Below are 16108 nucleotides of genomic sequence, written 5' to 3'. Positions count from 1 at the left end.
GGGTGCTACAATCCCCATGTGGATCCTACTGGGGACTGCCTGGCAAGGGCTACCTGGGGTGCTACAATCCCCATGTGGATCCTACTGGAGACTGCCTGGCAAGGGGTGCTGCTGCATTAGTATGGCGCCCTCATCTGCATGCACGCTGGCCTGCTCCCAAACTCACCTGTGCTCCTCATGAAGTAGGATCATAAAAACATCATGAAAGGTGAGACTATGTAAGAATGGATAATGTATTGAAATTACCTTATGAAAGACATAGAATTAGACAAATAAAAACCCAGTTTTTGTTCTATGTGAGAGAGTTCTGAGAGCGAGAAAGAAACACGTACTTTTAGTAGCCCATCCACACTGTCTGCTGAGGTTGGAAAGGTGGAAGTTCATTAGCAGGGTCCAGAGCTGAATCGGGTGTTCCTCCAGCTTAGACGGCATAGCAGGGAACATGTATGTGAGCAGGTGAAGAGCTTGTAAGGACAGGGGGCTTAGAACTTAGATAGAAAAGGCTTGGATATAAGGAAACTCCTTCCACCTGCTTGTGCACTGCCAATCGTTAGAAAGTTCCTGCAGAGTATGGGGATCAAAGGTGGCATTAGGTGGCCACTTTAGGTTATTATCTAAAGGGTACTTAGGCTTTTTATTAGAACAAAGATGGACAAGCGTGGGAATCTATAAGTAAGGCATTAAGCATTACGGTTTTAGGGTCTCTAAAAGACATCCCAGGGGGGGAGGGTGAACTGATAGCTTTTGAGGGTTTGTTTCCCATGGCTAAAAATGTGAGAATGGCAAAAAAAAAAAAAACAAAGGTAATTAATCAGACATCTCAGGAATAGCACGTGGGTTGAGAATTAGGCCAGGATGATTTCAACACCCATTGGGGGTCAGATGGCCCGAATGGTGGCAGCGATAGGACCAAGTCCAAGTGGCAGCCCAAGAAAAAAATATCCAAACAGTGGTGACAGGACCACTTTCAAGTGGTCTGAACAGCAGGGTGCCAAATCTCAGTTTTTAGCTGCGAGGAGCAACCAGAGATGAATGTCAGAGAAGGGTTCAATCGTAGCCATGAAGGCTGTGGTTGGGGGCATCCCCCCATTTCTAGGAACAGCAGAGGGTTGCTGGGAGCTCACCGGTCAAGTCCTCAGTTGGAGAAAAGGTTAAGATGACCAGAAGGAAAACTCACTGATTGAAGCAGCTGGTGTGCCTAAAAGTTGGCAACCAGTAGATGGTAACAGTAAATGTGGATTGTTGTATAGAAAGCCGGTCCACGGTCCCAGCCCCAGGAGAGGGGGCAGGAGAGTCTATGGAGTCTCGGCACCCATGAAATTACCGGGCAGGAGAGAGAACGGATCACAAAACACACCACAAAACCCACTTTATCTCTGTGAGTTCGAGACCAGCCTGGTCTACAAGAGCGAGTTCCAGGACAGGCTCCAAAACCACAGAGAAACCCTGTCTCGAAAACCAAAAAAAAAAAAAAAAAAAAAAAAGTTTATTAAGAAAGAGAAAGATATGTGCATAGGCTTAAGGAAGTTGGTGCAGGGAGAGTGTGGAGTGGGCATATCCAGCTTTTAAAGTCTGCCTAGCACATGCGCACGGGGGCTTAAGTGGGTGCTTCATGTGTGGTTGCGTCATGTGTAGGTGACATGACCATGCTGCATGTAGGTCACTTAGGGCTTCAGGACCCTGGTTGGCTATATAAACTGCCTGAGCACTTGTTGGCACATGCGCGGCCCTGGAACCTGGAAGTTCCAGCCGGAGTGCTGGGTGATGGAAACCATAACAGTCATAATCCAGAAGTCGTCCATGCTTTCTTGCCGTGTCTGTGCTTGCTGCCTTTCAGGTAGACTTCCCTACACTTCTTTTCCCATTCCTGTCTACTCCGACAAAGTAATTGTGGGAGTGCTCATTTATCACATAACATAATCTAATCAAAGGAGCCATTAAGTACAACTGTATTTACAGCTCAAGAGGAGAGAATACAAAGGAGGGGAATCCCATAGATTGTTTCAGGATTCAGCTTACCAGTATAAGTTAAGTGGTATTTTTGAAAACAATGGAGAAGTAGAAGTCTCTGACAGAACAAAGATGGGTAAAGACATTTCTATCTGAGCCCCAGTAGAAAAGCTCTAAGCACTGAAAATAAACTCAGAAAAGTTAATTTGCCTAAGGATACAAAGTCAGATTTGCCCAAAGGGAATGTGTGAATTAATGGCTATTTAGGCAATTGGTTATCTAGGTGAATGAATGGAGGCGGAGGTGAGGTGGAAAAGAAAAGCAGGGGTGCTAGACAGTAGAGGGGAGCCCGAGTGCAAAGACACAAGAACCAGCAGGCTCCATACGCTTACGAAATCAGTTCTGCTCTGTAGCACAAGTAGGGCGAAAGAGCATCGTAGTGGGTCGCTATTATTATCTTGGAGAGTCTGACAGTGGCCAATTAAGAAAACCTGAGAACTTAATTTTCAAGATTACATGAAAACTTCTAACAAGCATTATCTGATTTTGTATTTGATTTGAGAGTTCTCTAAAAGGAACTGCAGTACAGCCTTAACACAAAGGTTTTAACTTTAATAAATGTCACATATTAATTATTATTTATCAAATACACACAGGTAAGGAATAAATCATAATGCACATTACAGAATTCTATGTAAACATTATCCATATACCAAGAAAACAAAAGTAGCCAGCGATAGAGATTTTAAAGAACAAGGAGAAACTGGAGACAAACAAAAGTTTAGCTCCATCAGTATCAAATGCCTACCTTTACTTCACCGCTTCCACCAGCCCTTAATACATTCCTCCATCCTTGTTCCCTGGCCCTATTTATTCTCTCCAACTTTTGGAGAAAGAGAAATAAACAAAATACCATTTCAACTACTTAATTCAAAACATACAGAATACATTTAACAATAAAATTAAAATCAGTGTCCTTCCTTTAAAACTACATGTGTGGGGAGGGCAGAGCTACACCGTGGAGATGGAGTCTCTTACCCGCTGCTTCTCTTGCCTCTTCACCTGCCCTGCCTTCAGGAAACTAATCTGTAACATTTTAGACATATTCTCAGAACCCAAGTTTTACCATCTACATGTAGGCAAAGGGAGATAAACAAGAGCAAAAAGCTACCTGATCCTTCTGCTTCTTCTCTTTCTCAATAAATTCCAACTTTCTTTTCTTTGCTGCTTCCTTAAACAAAAGAACACTATCAATAATTTCTACCTTTTTATATTTTCAACCAGAAAGTATATCAACAGGAAAGGTATACCCAAAGAGATGAGGAAAACCAAAGGATGAACAAAATAAAGTATCTGTTTGAAAGACACAAAGCAGAAAGGTTTGGAGGCTCTGTAACACTGGTTCTCAACTGGTGGGTTGTGATCCCTGGGGATCAACTGACCTTTCCATGGGTGTCACCTAAGACCATCAGAAAACAGAAATTTATATTAAAATTCATAACAGTAGCAAAATTACAGTTACAAAGTAACAAGGAAACTAATTTGATGGTTGGGGATTACCACAAGATGAGGAACTGTATTTAAGGGTCACGGGATTAGGAAAGTTGAGAACCAGGGATCAATAACGTTAGTGGATTTTGCTGTTGTGTAAGAACTGTTTTGTGAGGCTTTGAAATAAGCAGATATATGTCTTTATACCTCAAACATTTTCTTCTTTTCTTCTCCAGAACACATTTTCTTCGCTGGAATTTGATAGGGCTGTATAAAAAACAAAGCTACAAATTAGATAAATATTTAAGGCACTCTTGGAAATCACAAACTTCAGGAAGTTTAAGGTAAGAAAAGTTAAAGCCAATACAGTCATAACTTTTAAAATGCATTGACTTTAGACAGACACTACTCGTTGATATGCCTTATATTAAACAACCTGGAAGACGACACTCAAACCATCAACTAGTTTTCTCTGCACAAACATATTTTTAAAGATTTTATTTAATGAGAATTTCATATATGTATGTAGTATATTATGATCATGTACACTCCCCAGGTCTCACCTCCAACACGCCCCCAACTGTAGCACAATAATAAAAATCCAGAGACAGATATTGGGGTTCAACCTGAAGATCAGAAAAGCAAAACAGCCAGCCACTGCTCTCGCCTCTACCCAAGTGGTGATTCTGCCTCCAGGAATCCTCAGAATGAGACTGCACTGCACCCGAGAGCTGTCTCCTGAGCCATCTTATATTTCTCTCTAGTGCTGGGATTAGGGGCATGCACCACTACTGCCTGTTTTCTATGGCAAACTAGTATGGCTACGACAGTTAAAGGTGTGTGTCACCACTGCCTGGTCTGTAAGGCTGACCAGAGTGGCTGCTTTACTCTCTGATTAAAATACAAATGAAGGGCTGGAGAGATGGCTCAGTGGTTAAGAGCACTGATTGTTCTACCAGAGGTCCTGAGTTCAATTCCCAGCAACCACATGGTGGCTTACAACCATCCCTAATAAGATCTGGTGCCAACTTCCGGCCTGCAGGGACACATGCAGGCAGAATGTTGTATACATAATAAATAAATAAATCTTTAAAAAGATGAAATATCACTACACCCAAGCATGATTTTGATCAGGCACACTCCTTCCCAACTCTCCCCATTAACTCCTCTTAGATCCCTCAACACTTATACTTCCCAATTACCTGTCCTTTTTGTTTTTATAACTGAGTCCAATTGTCCATATATGCATAGGTGTGGAGCTATCCAATGAAGCATCAGCAATATATTAGGGGCACACACCCTAAGAAAAGTGATTCCCTCCTCCAGAAGCCATTAACTTTCTAGTATTTCCTCATGGGGCCTCATGAGCTACTCCCCCAATGGATATTAATTTTAACCATTCTAATACTATAATGAAACATCACTTCAAAAGTCAAATAATAAATTTTTCTTAAAAAATAAATTGTACAATATATGTTCATTACATAAAACTCAAACAACAATAAAAATTTATAGTTGTTTCATATTGGAGGTAACCCATATCAATATTATTATGAGTATCATTCTAGACATTTTTATAAACTGACATACATATAAATATATAAAGCCATAATTTTATCTTTTCTGTTTTTTATAAAATGTTTTATTTGATAGCAAAGTATTTTTAATAATGTCTTGCCACATTAATTTACTATTATTGGTAATAAATTAACAAGGAAATAGTCCAGAATTAATTTATTTAACCATTATTCTGAGATAGATTTTGGGTTGATTTTAAGTTTTCCTATTCTATATTCTGTAAGAAACTTTCTTACATATAGTTTTTTGGCTGATACTCAAATATCCCAGAAGACCAATTTAAAAAAAAAAGTGGAATTAAAGAGCAGCATCATAATTTATATTTTGAGAACTCCACCTTCCCCAAAGGCTGGACCAATTTATTTTCCACCAAAGAATATAGAAAACACAGATTTTCATGTGGATTATTTATCTCTGTTAATTTCTGCTCCTTAAAAATGCTAAGAATATTTCCTTTTACATACTTACTGTTCACATAATCTCAGATACATTCTTGGTTTATCTTGTTTATTATAGCTATTTCTTATTTAGCTTTTACTTATTCTTTTACGGCACTAAAGTTTATAATTATAAATCAGCTACAACTCTATTTTCCTTTATGGTATATGTTAATACTATAGGGCTAAAAAAGATTTTATTTTTACTAAGCATTTTGACACCTTTCACAGTTAAAACTCTATGTGGCTGTTAGACTAGTTTCCAAATCTGAACCCCACAGAAATCAAATGAGTATGTAGCATCAACGTTAAGGAACTAGTGGTGGCACACATCTGCAGTCTTAACTGTCAGGAAAATAAATTCAAGGACGACCTGAGAGACTGAAGGAAAAAAGGGGGAAGAAAAACTAATGTAATAAGAGCTTTGTGGCCTAAATGACTCGCTTTTAAATTTCCCCTATTGTGTGTGTACCGTGTATGCAGGCTTCTGCGTAGCAGGGAGGACAGGACTAGAGTTGGTGTTCTCCCCCCCCCCCCCACCTTATGTGGGCTGCAGTGATCAAGGCAGGCTGGCAGGCTTTTGTTGTAAGCACCCTCCTTCACTTGCTGAATGAGTCTCAGCCCTAGGAAATATCCTTAGCCCAAGAGGTAGAGGTTTCAGAGGTAAGTTATACAGAAGCAAAGATTAGGTTCCTCTTTGATCTTCTCTATCACCTTACATAGAGACTATTCAAGTATTTATGGAATAAAATTCCAAGCAATTCCTCTGAGAGTATCTGGGTGTTTTCAGAATGTTATCTCTATACTAAAGAGATAAAAAGAAACACTGTACTAAGGAAATGGCTTTGTTTTCTGTCACTCAATAAACAAAAGCAAAAAAATGAACCTAATCACAGAATTGTGTTCATGGAGCTCCCTCTGGTGGCTTCAAGAAAAACAACAAAACCCCTAACAACAAGAACAACAAAACTACATGTACTAGCTTAAATTTATATAAATAAACATATTACTATATTAAGATATTTAAGCAAGTCTGAATATAAAAATATTTTATATTTGTTGAGAGAATATTCTTTAATTTAAAAAGGAATCATTCAAGAAAACAACAGGTATTTATTTAAAATCTCAGCCAGTACACTAGCTGACACTATCTCAGCTTTTTAGGAGCACAGGAAGAGCAAGCATTCAAGCTGAGTTGAGGAGACAGCAAAACCCTGCTTCAAAAAAACTAAACCACTTCAGAAACTGTGGGGCTTTTTTATTCCATTCCCTTGTTATGACCTTGATAGTTTTCTTATCTACTTGATTGCAATGCTCTTACTTTTTTCTATCTACCTATTGGTGTGGGAGGTCCTTCTGTCTGTGTTGCTTTTCTTGGTTAATGAATAAAGAAACTGCCTTGGCCTGTAGATAGGGCAGAAATTAGGTAGGCGGGGAAGATGGAACTGAATGCTGGGAGAAAGAGAGGCGGAGGGAGGGCATCAATCCGCTGCCAGAGTCAGATGCAGAACCTTGCCGGTAAGCCACAAACATGTGGCAATACAGATTAGTAGAAATGGGTTAAATTAAGATGTAAGAGTTAGCTAATAAGAAGGTAGAGCTAATGAGCCAAGCCATGATTTAATTAAAACGGTTTCTGTGTGGTTATTTCGGAGCTAAGCTAGCTGGGCGGCCAGTTCTGGGCAGCCGGGACAAACAAAAGGCCTTCCTGTTACATTAAGTTTTCATAAATTTTATTTTTATACTCTTATTGTTGCAAAATATACATTATAAAGTCATGTTTTTCTATTTTAAGTCTGTTCTGTCATTATGCAAGCTTGCTCTGCTAGACATTGAGTTTGTGCGATGTTAAATGTTTTAAAATAAGTCATGGCACATTCTAAATACTGACTACTACCTAATTTTCAGTGGATTGGCTAAAAATCATTTAAAAATGATTTAAAAAATTGAAAATAAATAGCCTTGCCTAAAATCCTTCTGGTTTTAGGCAGCTATCATCTGAGTCACTTTTCCATCTTAGAATATGAGAGATGGAGCCTATCATTTTGAATATTAAGAGCAAAAATCCAAAACTCCCATTTACACTGACAATTAACTGGAAATAAAAGAACAATTAAGAAAGCACATTACACCGGGCAGTGGTGGCGCACGCCTTTAATCCTAGCACTCGGGAGGCAGAGGCAGGCGAATCTCTGTTAGTTTGAGGCCAGCCTGGTCTACAAGAGCTAGTTCCAAAACAGGAACCAAAAAAGCTACGAAGAAACCCTGTCTCGAAAATCCGAAAAAAAGAAAGAAAGAAAGAAAGGAAGGAAGAAAGAAAGAAAGAAAGAAAGAAAGAAAGAAAGAAAGAAAGAAAGAAAGAAAGCACATTACTTGATTCCATCAGCTATGAGAAGGCTCTGATTATACACTTGGTTTCTTTTCTATCCTGGTCAAAGGTGAGGTTTCTACCATGTCATGGATTCATTTCACCATTTCCTTCATTCTCAGAATAGTGGGTGGCCAAGGGACAAAAACAACTCTCATTTTACAAGTTTGCCCAAGTGTGTATTCCTTTTTGTGATTATTCTATGTGGTATCTACCTAATCACATAAACACAAGTATGTCGCTGGGCGGTGGTGGTAAAGGTTTTAATCCCAGGGAGGCAGAGGCAGGTGGATTTTGTGAGTTCGTAGCCTGGTCTACAGAACGAGTTCCAGGGAAAGCTCCAAAGCTACACAGAAAAATCCTGTCTCCAAAGAAAAAAAAAAAAGATAATGTGTCTGCCCTCTCTTACTCCATGGCCAACATTAGTTTTAGCTCCAAGAATCAGAGACGTTATGCATGTCTGTATTACAATTGTTAAACATGTGTTACAAATGTAAACACTATTTGGAAGAAACACGTGTCTTGAAAATTATCTATGAATTAATATTTAAAAACCTATTTAGAAGACATGAAAAATGTAATGAAATTTTGGTATGGAACATAAATTTTTTAAAGCACATTTGTAGCAATGAAGTCAACTGATTTCATGTCAAAATGTGATACAATCATAATGATAATAAATAAAAATGTATAGAATTCAGTTAAAGAAACGCAGTGTATACCAAAGTGTGTTTCATAGTTGTTAAAAGCACACTAAGTCAATTTCAAACTTTCAAAATACTTGATGGAAAAAAGGACATCATGATTACACTAAGATACCAACCTGCTTCACTAGAAACCAAATTTGGTATGTATGCAAAAAAAATGTATTTCAAAAGCAGTGTTTTATTTATTGCACCATAGTAAAATAGTTGCTGTAAAGCATTAACAATAAACCTCTGGATGGGGAAATGACTCAGAAGGTAAGGTGCCTACCTAGCTAAGACCTAAGTTTGGTCTTAGTAAGTCCACAGTACTCACATAAGAGCCAGCCTTGCTGGTACTCATCCGTAACCACAGGAGCTATTGGCTAGTGAACCTAGTCAAAGTAGTGAGCTCCTGGGTTTCTGAGAGACCACATCTCAAAAAATAAAGCGAAGAGTGACAGAAAGCACCCGAGGTTGATGGCTGGCCACTTGTACACATATACATGTATATACTACACACATGAAAAAATATCTCAAAGAACACTTGTTTACTTGAGCCTGAAAGGATTTTTATCTGTCCTTTCACCCTATTTAGTATGGTTAGGAAATAAAGGGCATTGCTTTCCTGATAGAAATTTAATCTATTCAATGGTTTATTCATTAAAAAAAAACAATTTTGTGCAAACATGTATATCAAGGCCCTTCACTTCAAAGAGATCACACTCCAATATGCATAACAATAAAAGGATACACACAAGGTACTGAAGTTCTGCTAAGGAAGCAGGTCCTATTTCTCTTTGGGAGGGCAGGAGATACAATCAGGAGAAAGATAAAAAAAAGGTGGCATTTCTTATCTCCCATTGGTCAGTGGAAACTTTAAATACAAATGCCACTGCTGCCAATGTGATAATGTCCCTGGCCATGATGCCAGTATTCTATTTGTTAATCTAGAAGCTAAAGTTAGAGCACTCATCACAGACAAGTGGCTCCTTTATTTACCCCCTCCCCCGCCCTGCTTTTGTTTCCACAGTAGAACTGTAGGAGGGGAGGGTGTTAGCATGTGATCTCATTTTACCTAGCAAGGGTTTCCAACAAAACAGTGCAGTATTGATGTGAGTTGTGCCTACAAAGGGCAAGGAAAAAAAAACACTCAAGAGGAGGAGAGAGAACAGATCAAACAAACAAACAAAGGACAAAGTGCATAGGAGGGAGAATCAGGTCCGGTTTAGCTGCTCTGCAGAGAACCTTGGAGCATCACAGCAGATGAGAGCAATAGAAAAGGGGGGATCTTGAGAGGTTTTATCACCTAAGCATGAGCATGGAACTTAGGTGGCAAGACAAGACGTTGCCACTGAATGTTCTTTTCATGGACACAGTATATAAGTTTTTAATTCAATGAGCCTGTTTCTAATGATCCTCTAATGATTTTAATTCCTTGGTTATAATACGAAGCTAAGGAAATTAAGTTTCAGGGTCTCGAAGGCTAGTATTGAATGATCTTAGCAAGCTATGGGTCTTTTTTACGTGAAAAAAATATTTAATGAAAATTCTTTTTTCTTTATAACTGACTTTACAAAGATATTCTCTGGGGCAATTAATAAAGTTTACAATTAGCTGGGTGGTGGTGGCACAAGCCTTTAATCCCAGCACTTGTGAGGCAGAGACAGGCAGATCTCTATGAGTCTAGAGAGCCTAGTCTACAGAGAAAGTTTCAACTCACAGCCAAGGCTACACTGAGAAACCCTGAAACATCAGAAATATTGAGGTGGAAGATTAGGGGATGATCAGAATCTTAGAGGATTTAAAGACAAAGAAATAGAGAAAGTCTTCGGTCCTAGGTTTCCTTTCATGACCAAAGAGAGAGAAAAGGATATGATGGTGTGTTTGATAGCTGAATAAACAGAATCAACAAATGATAAAGCCAACGTGCCAGTTACACCCCCTGTACAAAGCCTGCACTATCACAGCGGCTGCTGGAGACACACTACAGAAGGAAAGTGTCCCTTTCTGCTACTGCAGCATGTGGGGACCTGAGACACTCACTCCTGCAGGTTACCTTGCAAAAGGTGTGCCTATGTCCTGCCCGTTTCCAACTGAATCTCAACAGTACCACAAAGACAGTTTCCTACAGAGTTCTGCTGGTGTCCAGTCAGCTCAGCAGCACTGCCATATTCTGCTTGCCTCCAGAAGGCTCCTCAGAGTTTGTCAGCTCCCTAGGTGCTTTCTTGGTACAACTTCCCAGTGGGCTTCAGTTCTGTGGTAGATAGCTTTCTCTTGGCCAGCGCCAGGCTGTGGGAACTCAGTGGACATCACCACAAATAGGCTTAACAGCTATTCCCCGTCCATATGATCTGAATTAACTTCATAGATGGAGTTGGGAAATTTTCACATTTTTGTTCTTTGAATGTACGAGGAGTAGCAGCTGATTTCTGTATTTGGTACTTCTATACTATATTCCTCTTACCTATTTAATGGCTAAATCCTAAAATAAGCTAATAATGATTTACACTAAAATTTCCATATTCAAATTCCAAATCAAAAGTGCCAATGTTGTGCAATTGATACCATGATCCCAGTCATGTAACTCAACAGCTTTAGGCCACTTTTTTACTCTGAAGTGGGAAACTATCACAATATGAATCATATTCATATAGAGTTCCAAGATTTTGATTTATTTGACTATGAATTCTGAAATCCCAATATCTGGTGTTTTAGCAATAATATCACAGGTACTTACTTCTCTGCATACAATCAAGAGGTCCAAGGAGGACTTCATTTACAATGCTATCTTTTTGTATTATACAGGCTGTGTACTCAATGTATCTACCTAATGCTGTCCACCGCGTTAGTAAGGCTCCTCCATTAGCACGGAAGGAGGAGACAGAGCCACACTCCTCAGTAAGGAGATGAAGACTACCCCGAGTACCAGATAACCAATGGGGCTGTTACTACACAGGGTCAAACTGACCTTGACATTAATCAGTTTGAAAAATGATCTTACCTGTTTATGTTTTGGGGGTGATTTTTTTTCAAGTAACTTTTTATCTTCATACTTCTTATATGTTAAAGGCACTCCATATTTAGCAGCAGGCTTTGTGAGTTTCTGAGCAGGGACAAGAGAACTGGCACTTTGCCCTGATGCTGGTCTTTTACCTGCATGAACAGACAAGCAATTCTTTTTCAGTAGTTCTTTACAGCGAATCTTTAATGCCAAGAAAACTTCAGGAATGGTACTTTTTTATTTTCACAATCATATGTTTGCTATCCACTAGCTAGCATCAAAGCTTCAAGTACTTTACATTGAAAGTCTTTTTTAAAGACTTTCACACTGCAGCTCTGCCTTAGTGTGTGCCCTCACTCATGAGGTGTACTGCCATGTGGAACCTGTTTAGGTACAGAGTAGTATACAACATCACAGTAGTAGGAAACCTTAACTAGGACAGACACTAAAATTATTATTAGCTAATGGATGTCACTGTAGAGATTCAGAAGCAATTTATATTGATAATAATGTGATAGAGTAAAGTTTTTCTAAAACATCTTGATCCATCAACTAGGAAGTATAAGAAAGTCAGTCAACCATCAGAACAAAATAGAACAGAGTTCTATGAAGTTACAATTGTGTAACTTGGCTAATTTTATGAAAACAGCAAAAGAGTTAGGCCACACCTTTAATCTCAGAGGCAGAGAAATCTCTGTGAGTCCAAGGCCAGCCTGACCTACAGGAAAAGATACCCTGTTTTAAAAACAAAACGAAAAAGCAAACTGAACTAATAAAATCATAAAGAAAGTGCTATGCATACCAGAAAAAGGGACTGGAGTCACCAAAACATCAAAATGAACATTCTCAAGAGAAAGACATAAATTGTTCTCATCCATTGTAGTAAGAGAAGATGGAGGGCTACTTACTGCACCTTACCTCCTGGGCTCTATGTCAAGGCTCCCTCTAGTTTGAGGAAGGTGATGGAACCCACAAAGCATTTAAGAGCCCACCCACAACATACTCTTATTTTACTCCTATATTACTGAAGATTTCATTCATGTAGCTCCTTGTACAACTTTTTTTTTCCCTTTCTAATTCCAACACTGGCTTCTCGAAGTAAAAAGAGTGTGTTGACCACCATTTAAGTCCTGTGTTTCATCCCAAGCACTTTAGGGGAGAAAAATCTAAATACAGGAGGCCTTCCTGAGTACACATTACCATTATCATTTCCAGTTAAAAATTTAGAATATAAAACATTTATCAAAGGAAAATGTTTTAATAAAGAATTACACCTTAGTGCAGGCAGTTTATAACATTCTTGACAACATTCTCAAAAGAAAAATCTTCAAGTCAGGGTTCATGTAAACAAGATAGAAAACAGAAACTGATTTACCTGGTAGAGGCTGTGGTCCCAATTTTGAAAATGTTTTTAGACAAAATTCTTCTGCAATCAGCTTAGAATGAAAGAGAGAGAAAAAAAAAACAATGTTAAAAAGATATCACCTCTGTAGTGGTGCACACCTTTAGTCCCAGCAGTCTGGAGGCAGAGACAGGAGGATCTCTGAGATTGAGATCAGCCTGGTCTAAGAGTGAGTTCCAGGACATCCAAGACTATCCAGTGCAACCTTGACTTGAAAAATCAAACCAAAACAAATAAATCAGTTTCCTACACAATGAAAAACCTAGTCATCTACCAAAATGCATTTTTTCTTCCAGTCATAAAGATCTTGGTAATAAACTGAATTAAAATTCAGCAATCCATCCAGCATATTCTGTTCTTGTTAACCATTGACCCCTGCTATTCTTACTAATGTATTTTTATTACTTCTCCAGTCTTTCTCAAGCTAGACTAAAACACAGTACGTATATTATTGGCCTTTTCCATATCTTAGTGACTTAAGAACTATGGAGGGATCATTGCATTCTGTAAGCATCCATAGCCTCATTTGTGTCAAAACTGTTCAAGAGTCACTTCAAAAGCCACTCTCTTGGGAACACCATTAAGTTTACTGTGCATAACTTCCAACCTGCAATGAGTTCACACACATCTGCAAACATGCCATCGGATAAATATTTTTAGTGTCTCATTAACATAAAAATATTCTATTCCTGACTGAGTCTTCAGCATTTATAAATATATTTCATGAGACAAATATTTATATTTTCCACAAGTAATTTTCTCTATTTTAAGTACATTTTTTTCAGTGTAAAACTATGATATCAATGAAGATTTACCTCAATTTGAGTTTATTTTTATCTTATTGATGGTGAGCAAAATGCCAAGTAAACTTTCTCATTTTTCCCACAGAAATGAGGCACAGTGGAAAGACTATTTGACAGCAGACAAGACATCCAGTAGGCACAAACCTCCAGCCTGAGATAATTCTTTTCTACTGAAGACCCCTATGGCAGTAGTAGTCTCAAAGTCAACACCATCTCTAGTAGTGAATGAACCCAGTAAGTCCTTCAGGAGATTATGTATGCTATATTTTAGAACTAATGCAGTAGAAGATAAACAGGAGAAGTCTGGTTCCAAGGCAGTTCAGGGCAAGTGTGTGAGAACACTTTCTCTGCAGAACACATGCATTTTTTTTCCTTTATGTTTCTTAGAAAAGTGGAGGGATCTGTTCCATTTCCTGTGAAACTGGGCATTGACTGCAGGGCTTCACACGTGCTGGAGAAGCACTTTATCAGTGACCTAATTTCTGAGTCCTCTTCATGGCACACCAACCCCACCTTTTGTTTTTAAACCTTTTAATTTGCGACAGGGCCTTGTTGTGTAGCCCAGGCTAATCTTGGACTTGGGATCTTCCTGTCTCTCAATACCTCTTAAGACTGTAGGATTGTGTCCTAGGCTTGGCTCAATGGGTGTTTTATGATCTCCAACTTGCCCTCAAATTGGATAATTTATTCAAATATAAATCTTTCCGTTCTATGTAAATTTTATGATGCCCTTAAACAGCATATAAAAATGCCCTTATAGAAATGGATGAGAAGTATAACAGAAAATTCGAGGAATTGAGTAAATCAGTGAATGATACCCTAGGAAACCAAGGAAAAACAATCAAGCAGATAATGGAAACAGTTCATGACTTGAAAACTGAAATGGAGGCAAAGAAGAAAACACAAACAGAGGGCCGGCTGAACATGGAAAATCTAGGTAAACGAATAGAGACTACAGAAACAAGCATAACCAGCAGAATACAAGAGATAGAAGAAAGAATCTCAGATTCTGAAGATACCATAGAGAAAATAAACGCACTGATCAAAGAAAACAGCAAGTCCAACAAACTCTCATCACAAAACATTCAGGAAATATGGGACACAATAAAAAGACCAAACCTAAGAATAATTGGAGTAGAAGAAGGAGAAGAAGTGCAGCTCAACGGTCCAGAAAATATACTTAATAAAATTATAGAAGAAAACTTTCCCAACCTGAAGAAAGATGTACCTATGAAGGTTCAAGAAGCATACAGAACACCGAATAGGCTGGATCAAAAAAAAAAAAAATCCCCTCGCCATATAATAATCAAAACACAAAGCATACAGAATAAAGAAATAATATTAAGAGCCGCAAAGGAAAAAGGCCAAGTTACTTATAAAGGTAAACCTTTCAGACTTACACCTGACTTCTCTATGGAAACCATGAAAGCCAGAAGGTCCTGGATGGATGTACTGCAAAAACTAAGAGACCATGGATGCAAGCCCAGACTACTATCTATACCCAGCCAAGCTTTCGTTCACTATAAATGGAGAAAACAAAATTTTCCAGGATAAAAACAAATTTAAACAATACATAGCCACAAATCCAGCCTTACAGAAAATAATAGAAGGAAAATCACTAACCAAGGAATCCAACAATGACCACAATAACTCAGACATCTAGAGACCCTTCACCAGTGCAACTCAAAGAAGGGAAGCACACAAACCCTACTACTAAAAAAGTGAGCAGAGTTAACAACCACTGGTCCTTAATATCACTTAATGTCAATGGGCTCAACTCACCTATAAAAAGGCACAGGCTAAGAGATTGGATACGAAAACAGGATCCAACATTCTGCTGGTTACAAGAAACACACCTCAACCACAAAGACAGGCACCTACTCAGAGAAAGGACTGGGAAAAGGCTTATCAAGCAAATGGACCTAAGAAAAAAGCAGGTGTGGCCATACTAATTTCTAACAAAGTTGAATTCAAACTCAAATCAATCAGAAGAGATGGAGAGGGACATTTTATACTCATAACAGGAACAATTCATCAGGATGAAGTCTCAATCCTGAATATCTATGCCCCTAATATAAAAGCACCCATGTACGTAAAAGAAACATTACTAAGACTCAAGGCAGCCATCAAACCGCACACACTAATAGTAGGAGACTTCAACACTCCTCTCTCACCAATGGACAAGTCAATCAAACATAAACCTAACAGAGAAATTAGAGAATTAATGGAGGTAATGAAGCAAATGGACTTAACAGACATCTATAGATTATTCCACCCAAAGAGGAAAGAATATACCTTCTTCTCTGCAGCTCATGGAACCTTCTCGAAAAATGACCACATACTCGGTAGCAAAGCTAACTTAACCAGTTACAAAAAAATATTAGTAACAACC

At 38.5% G+C, this 16108-nt stretch overlaps 1 protein-coding gene across 1 annotated transcript in view; it reads right to left on the bottom strand.

The window, feature by feature from the left end:
• Positions 1-16108, bottom strand: part of LOC142851311 (serine/threonine-protein kinase Nek1-like) — a 42413-nt gene that overhangs the window by 16452 nt on the left and 9853 nt on the right. The window contains exons 2-6 of the mRNA XM_075975185.1: positions 12887-12947; positions 11512-11663; positions 3649-3708; positions 2989-3181; positions 2759-2833 (exon numbers count right to left, since the gene is read on the bottom strand). Of these exons, the coding sequence (XP_075831300.1) occupies positions 3080-3181; positions 3649-3708; positions 11512-11663; positions 12887-12947 (375 nt within the window). The 3' untranslated portion in view covers positions 2759-2833; positions 2989-3079. The remainder of the gene's footprint in view (positions 1-2758; positions 2834-2988; positions 3182-3648; positions 3709-11511; positions 11664-12886; positions 12948-16108) is intronic.

This window comes from Microtus pennsylvanicus, chromosome 5 (genome assembly GCF_037038515.1).
Source record: "Microtus pennsylvanicus isolate mMicPen1 chromosome 5, mMicPen1.hap1, whole genome shotgun sequence".
NCBI lineage: Eukaryota > Metazoa > Chordata > Mammalia > Rodentia > Cricetidae > Microtus > Microtus pennsylvanicus.
This window is presented reverse-complemented; position numbering and strand designations above follow the sequence as displayed.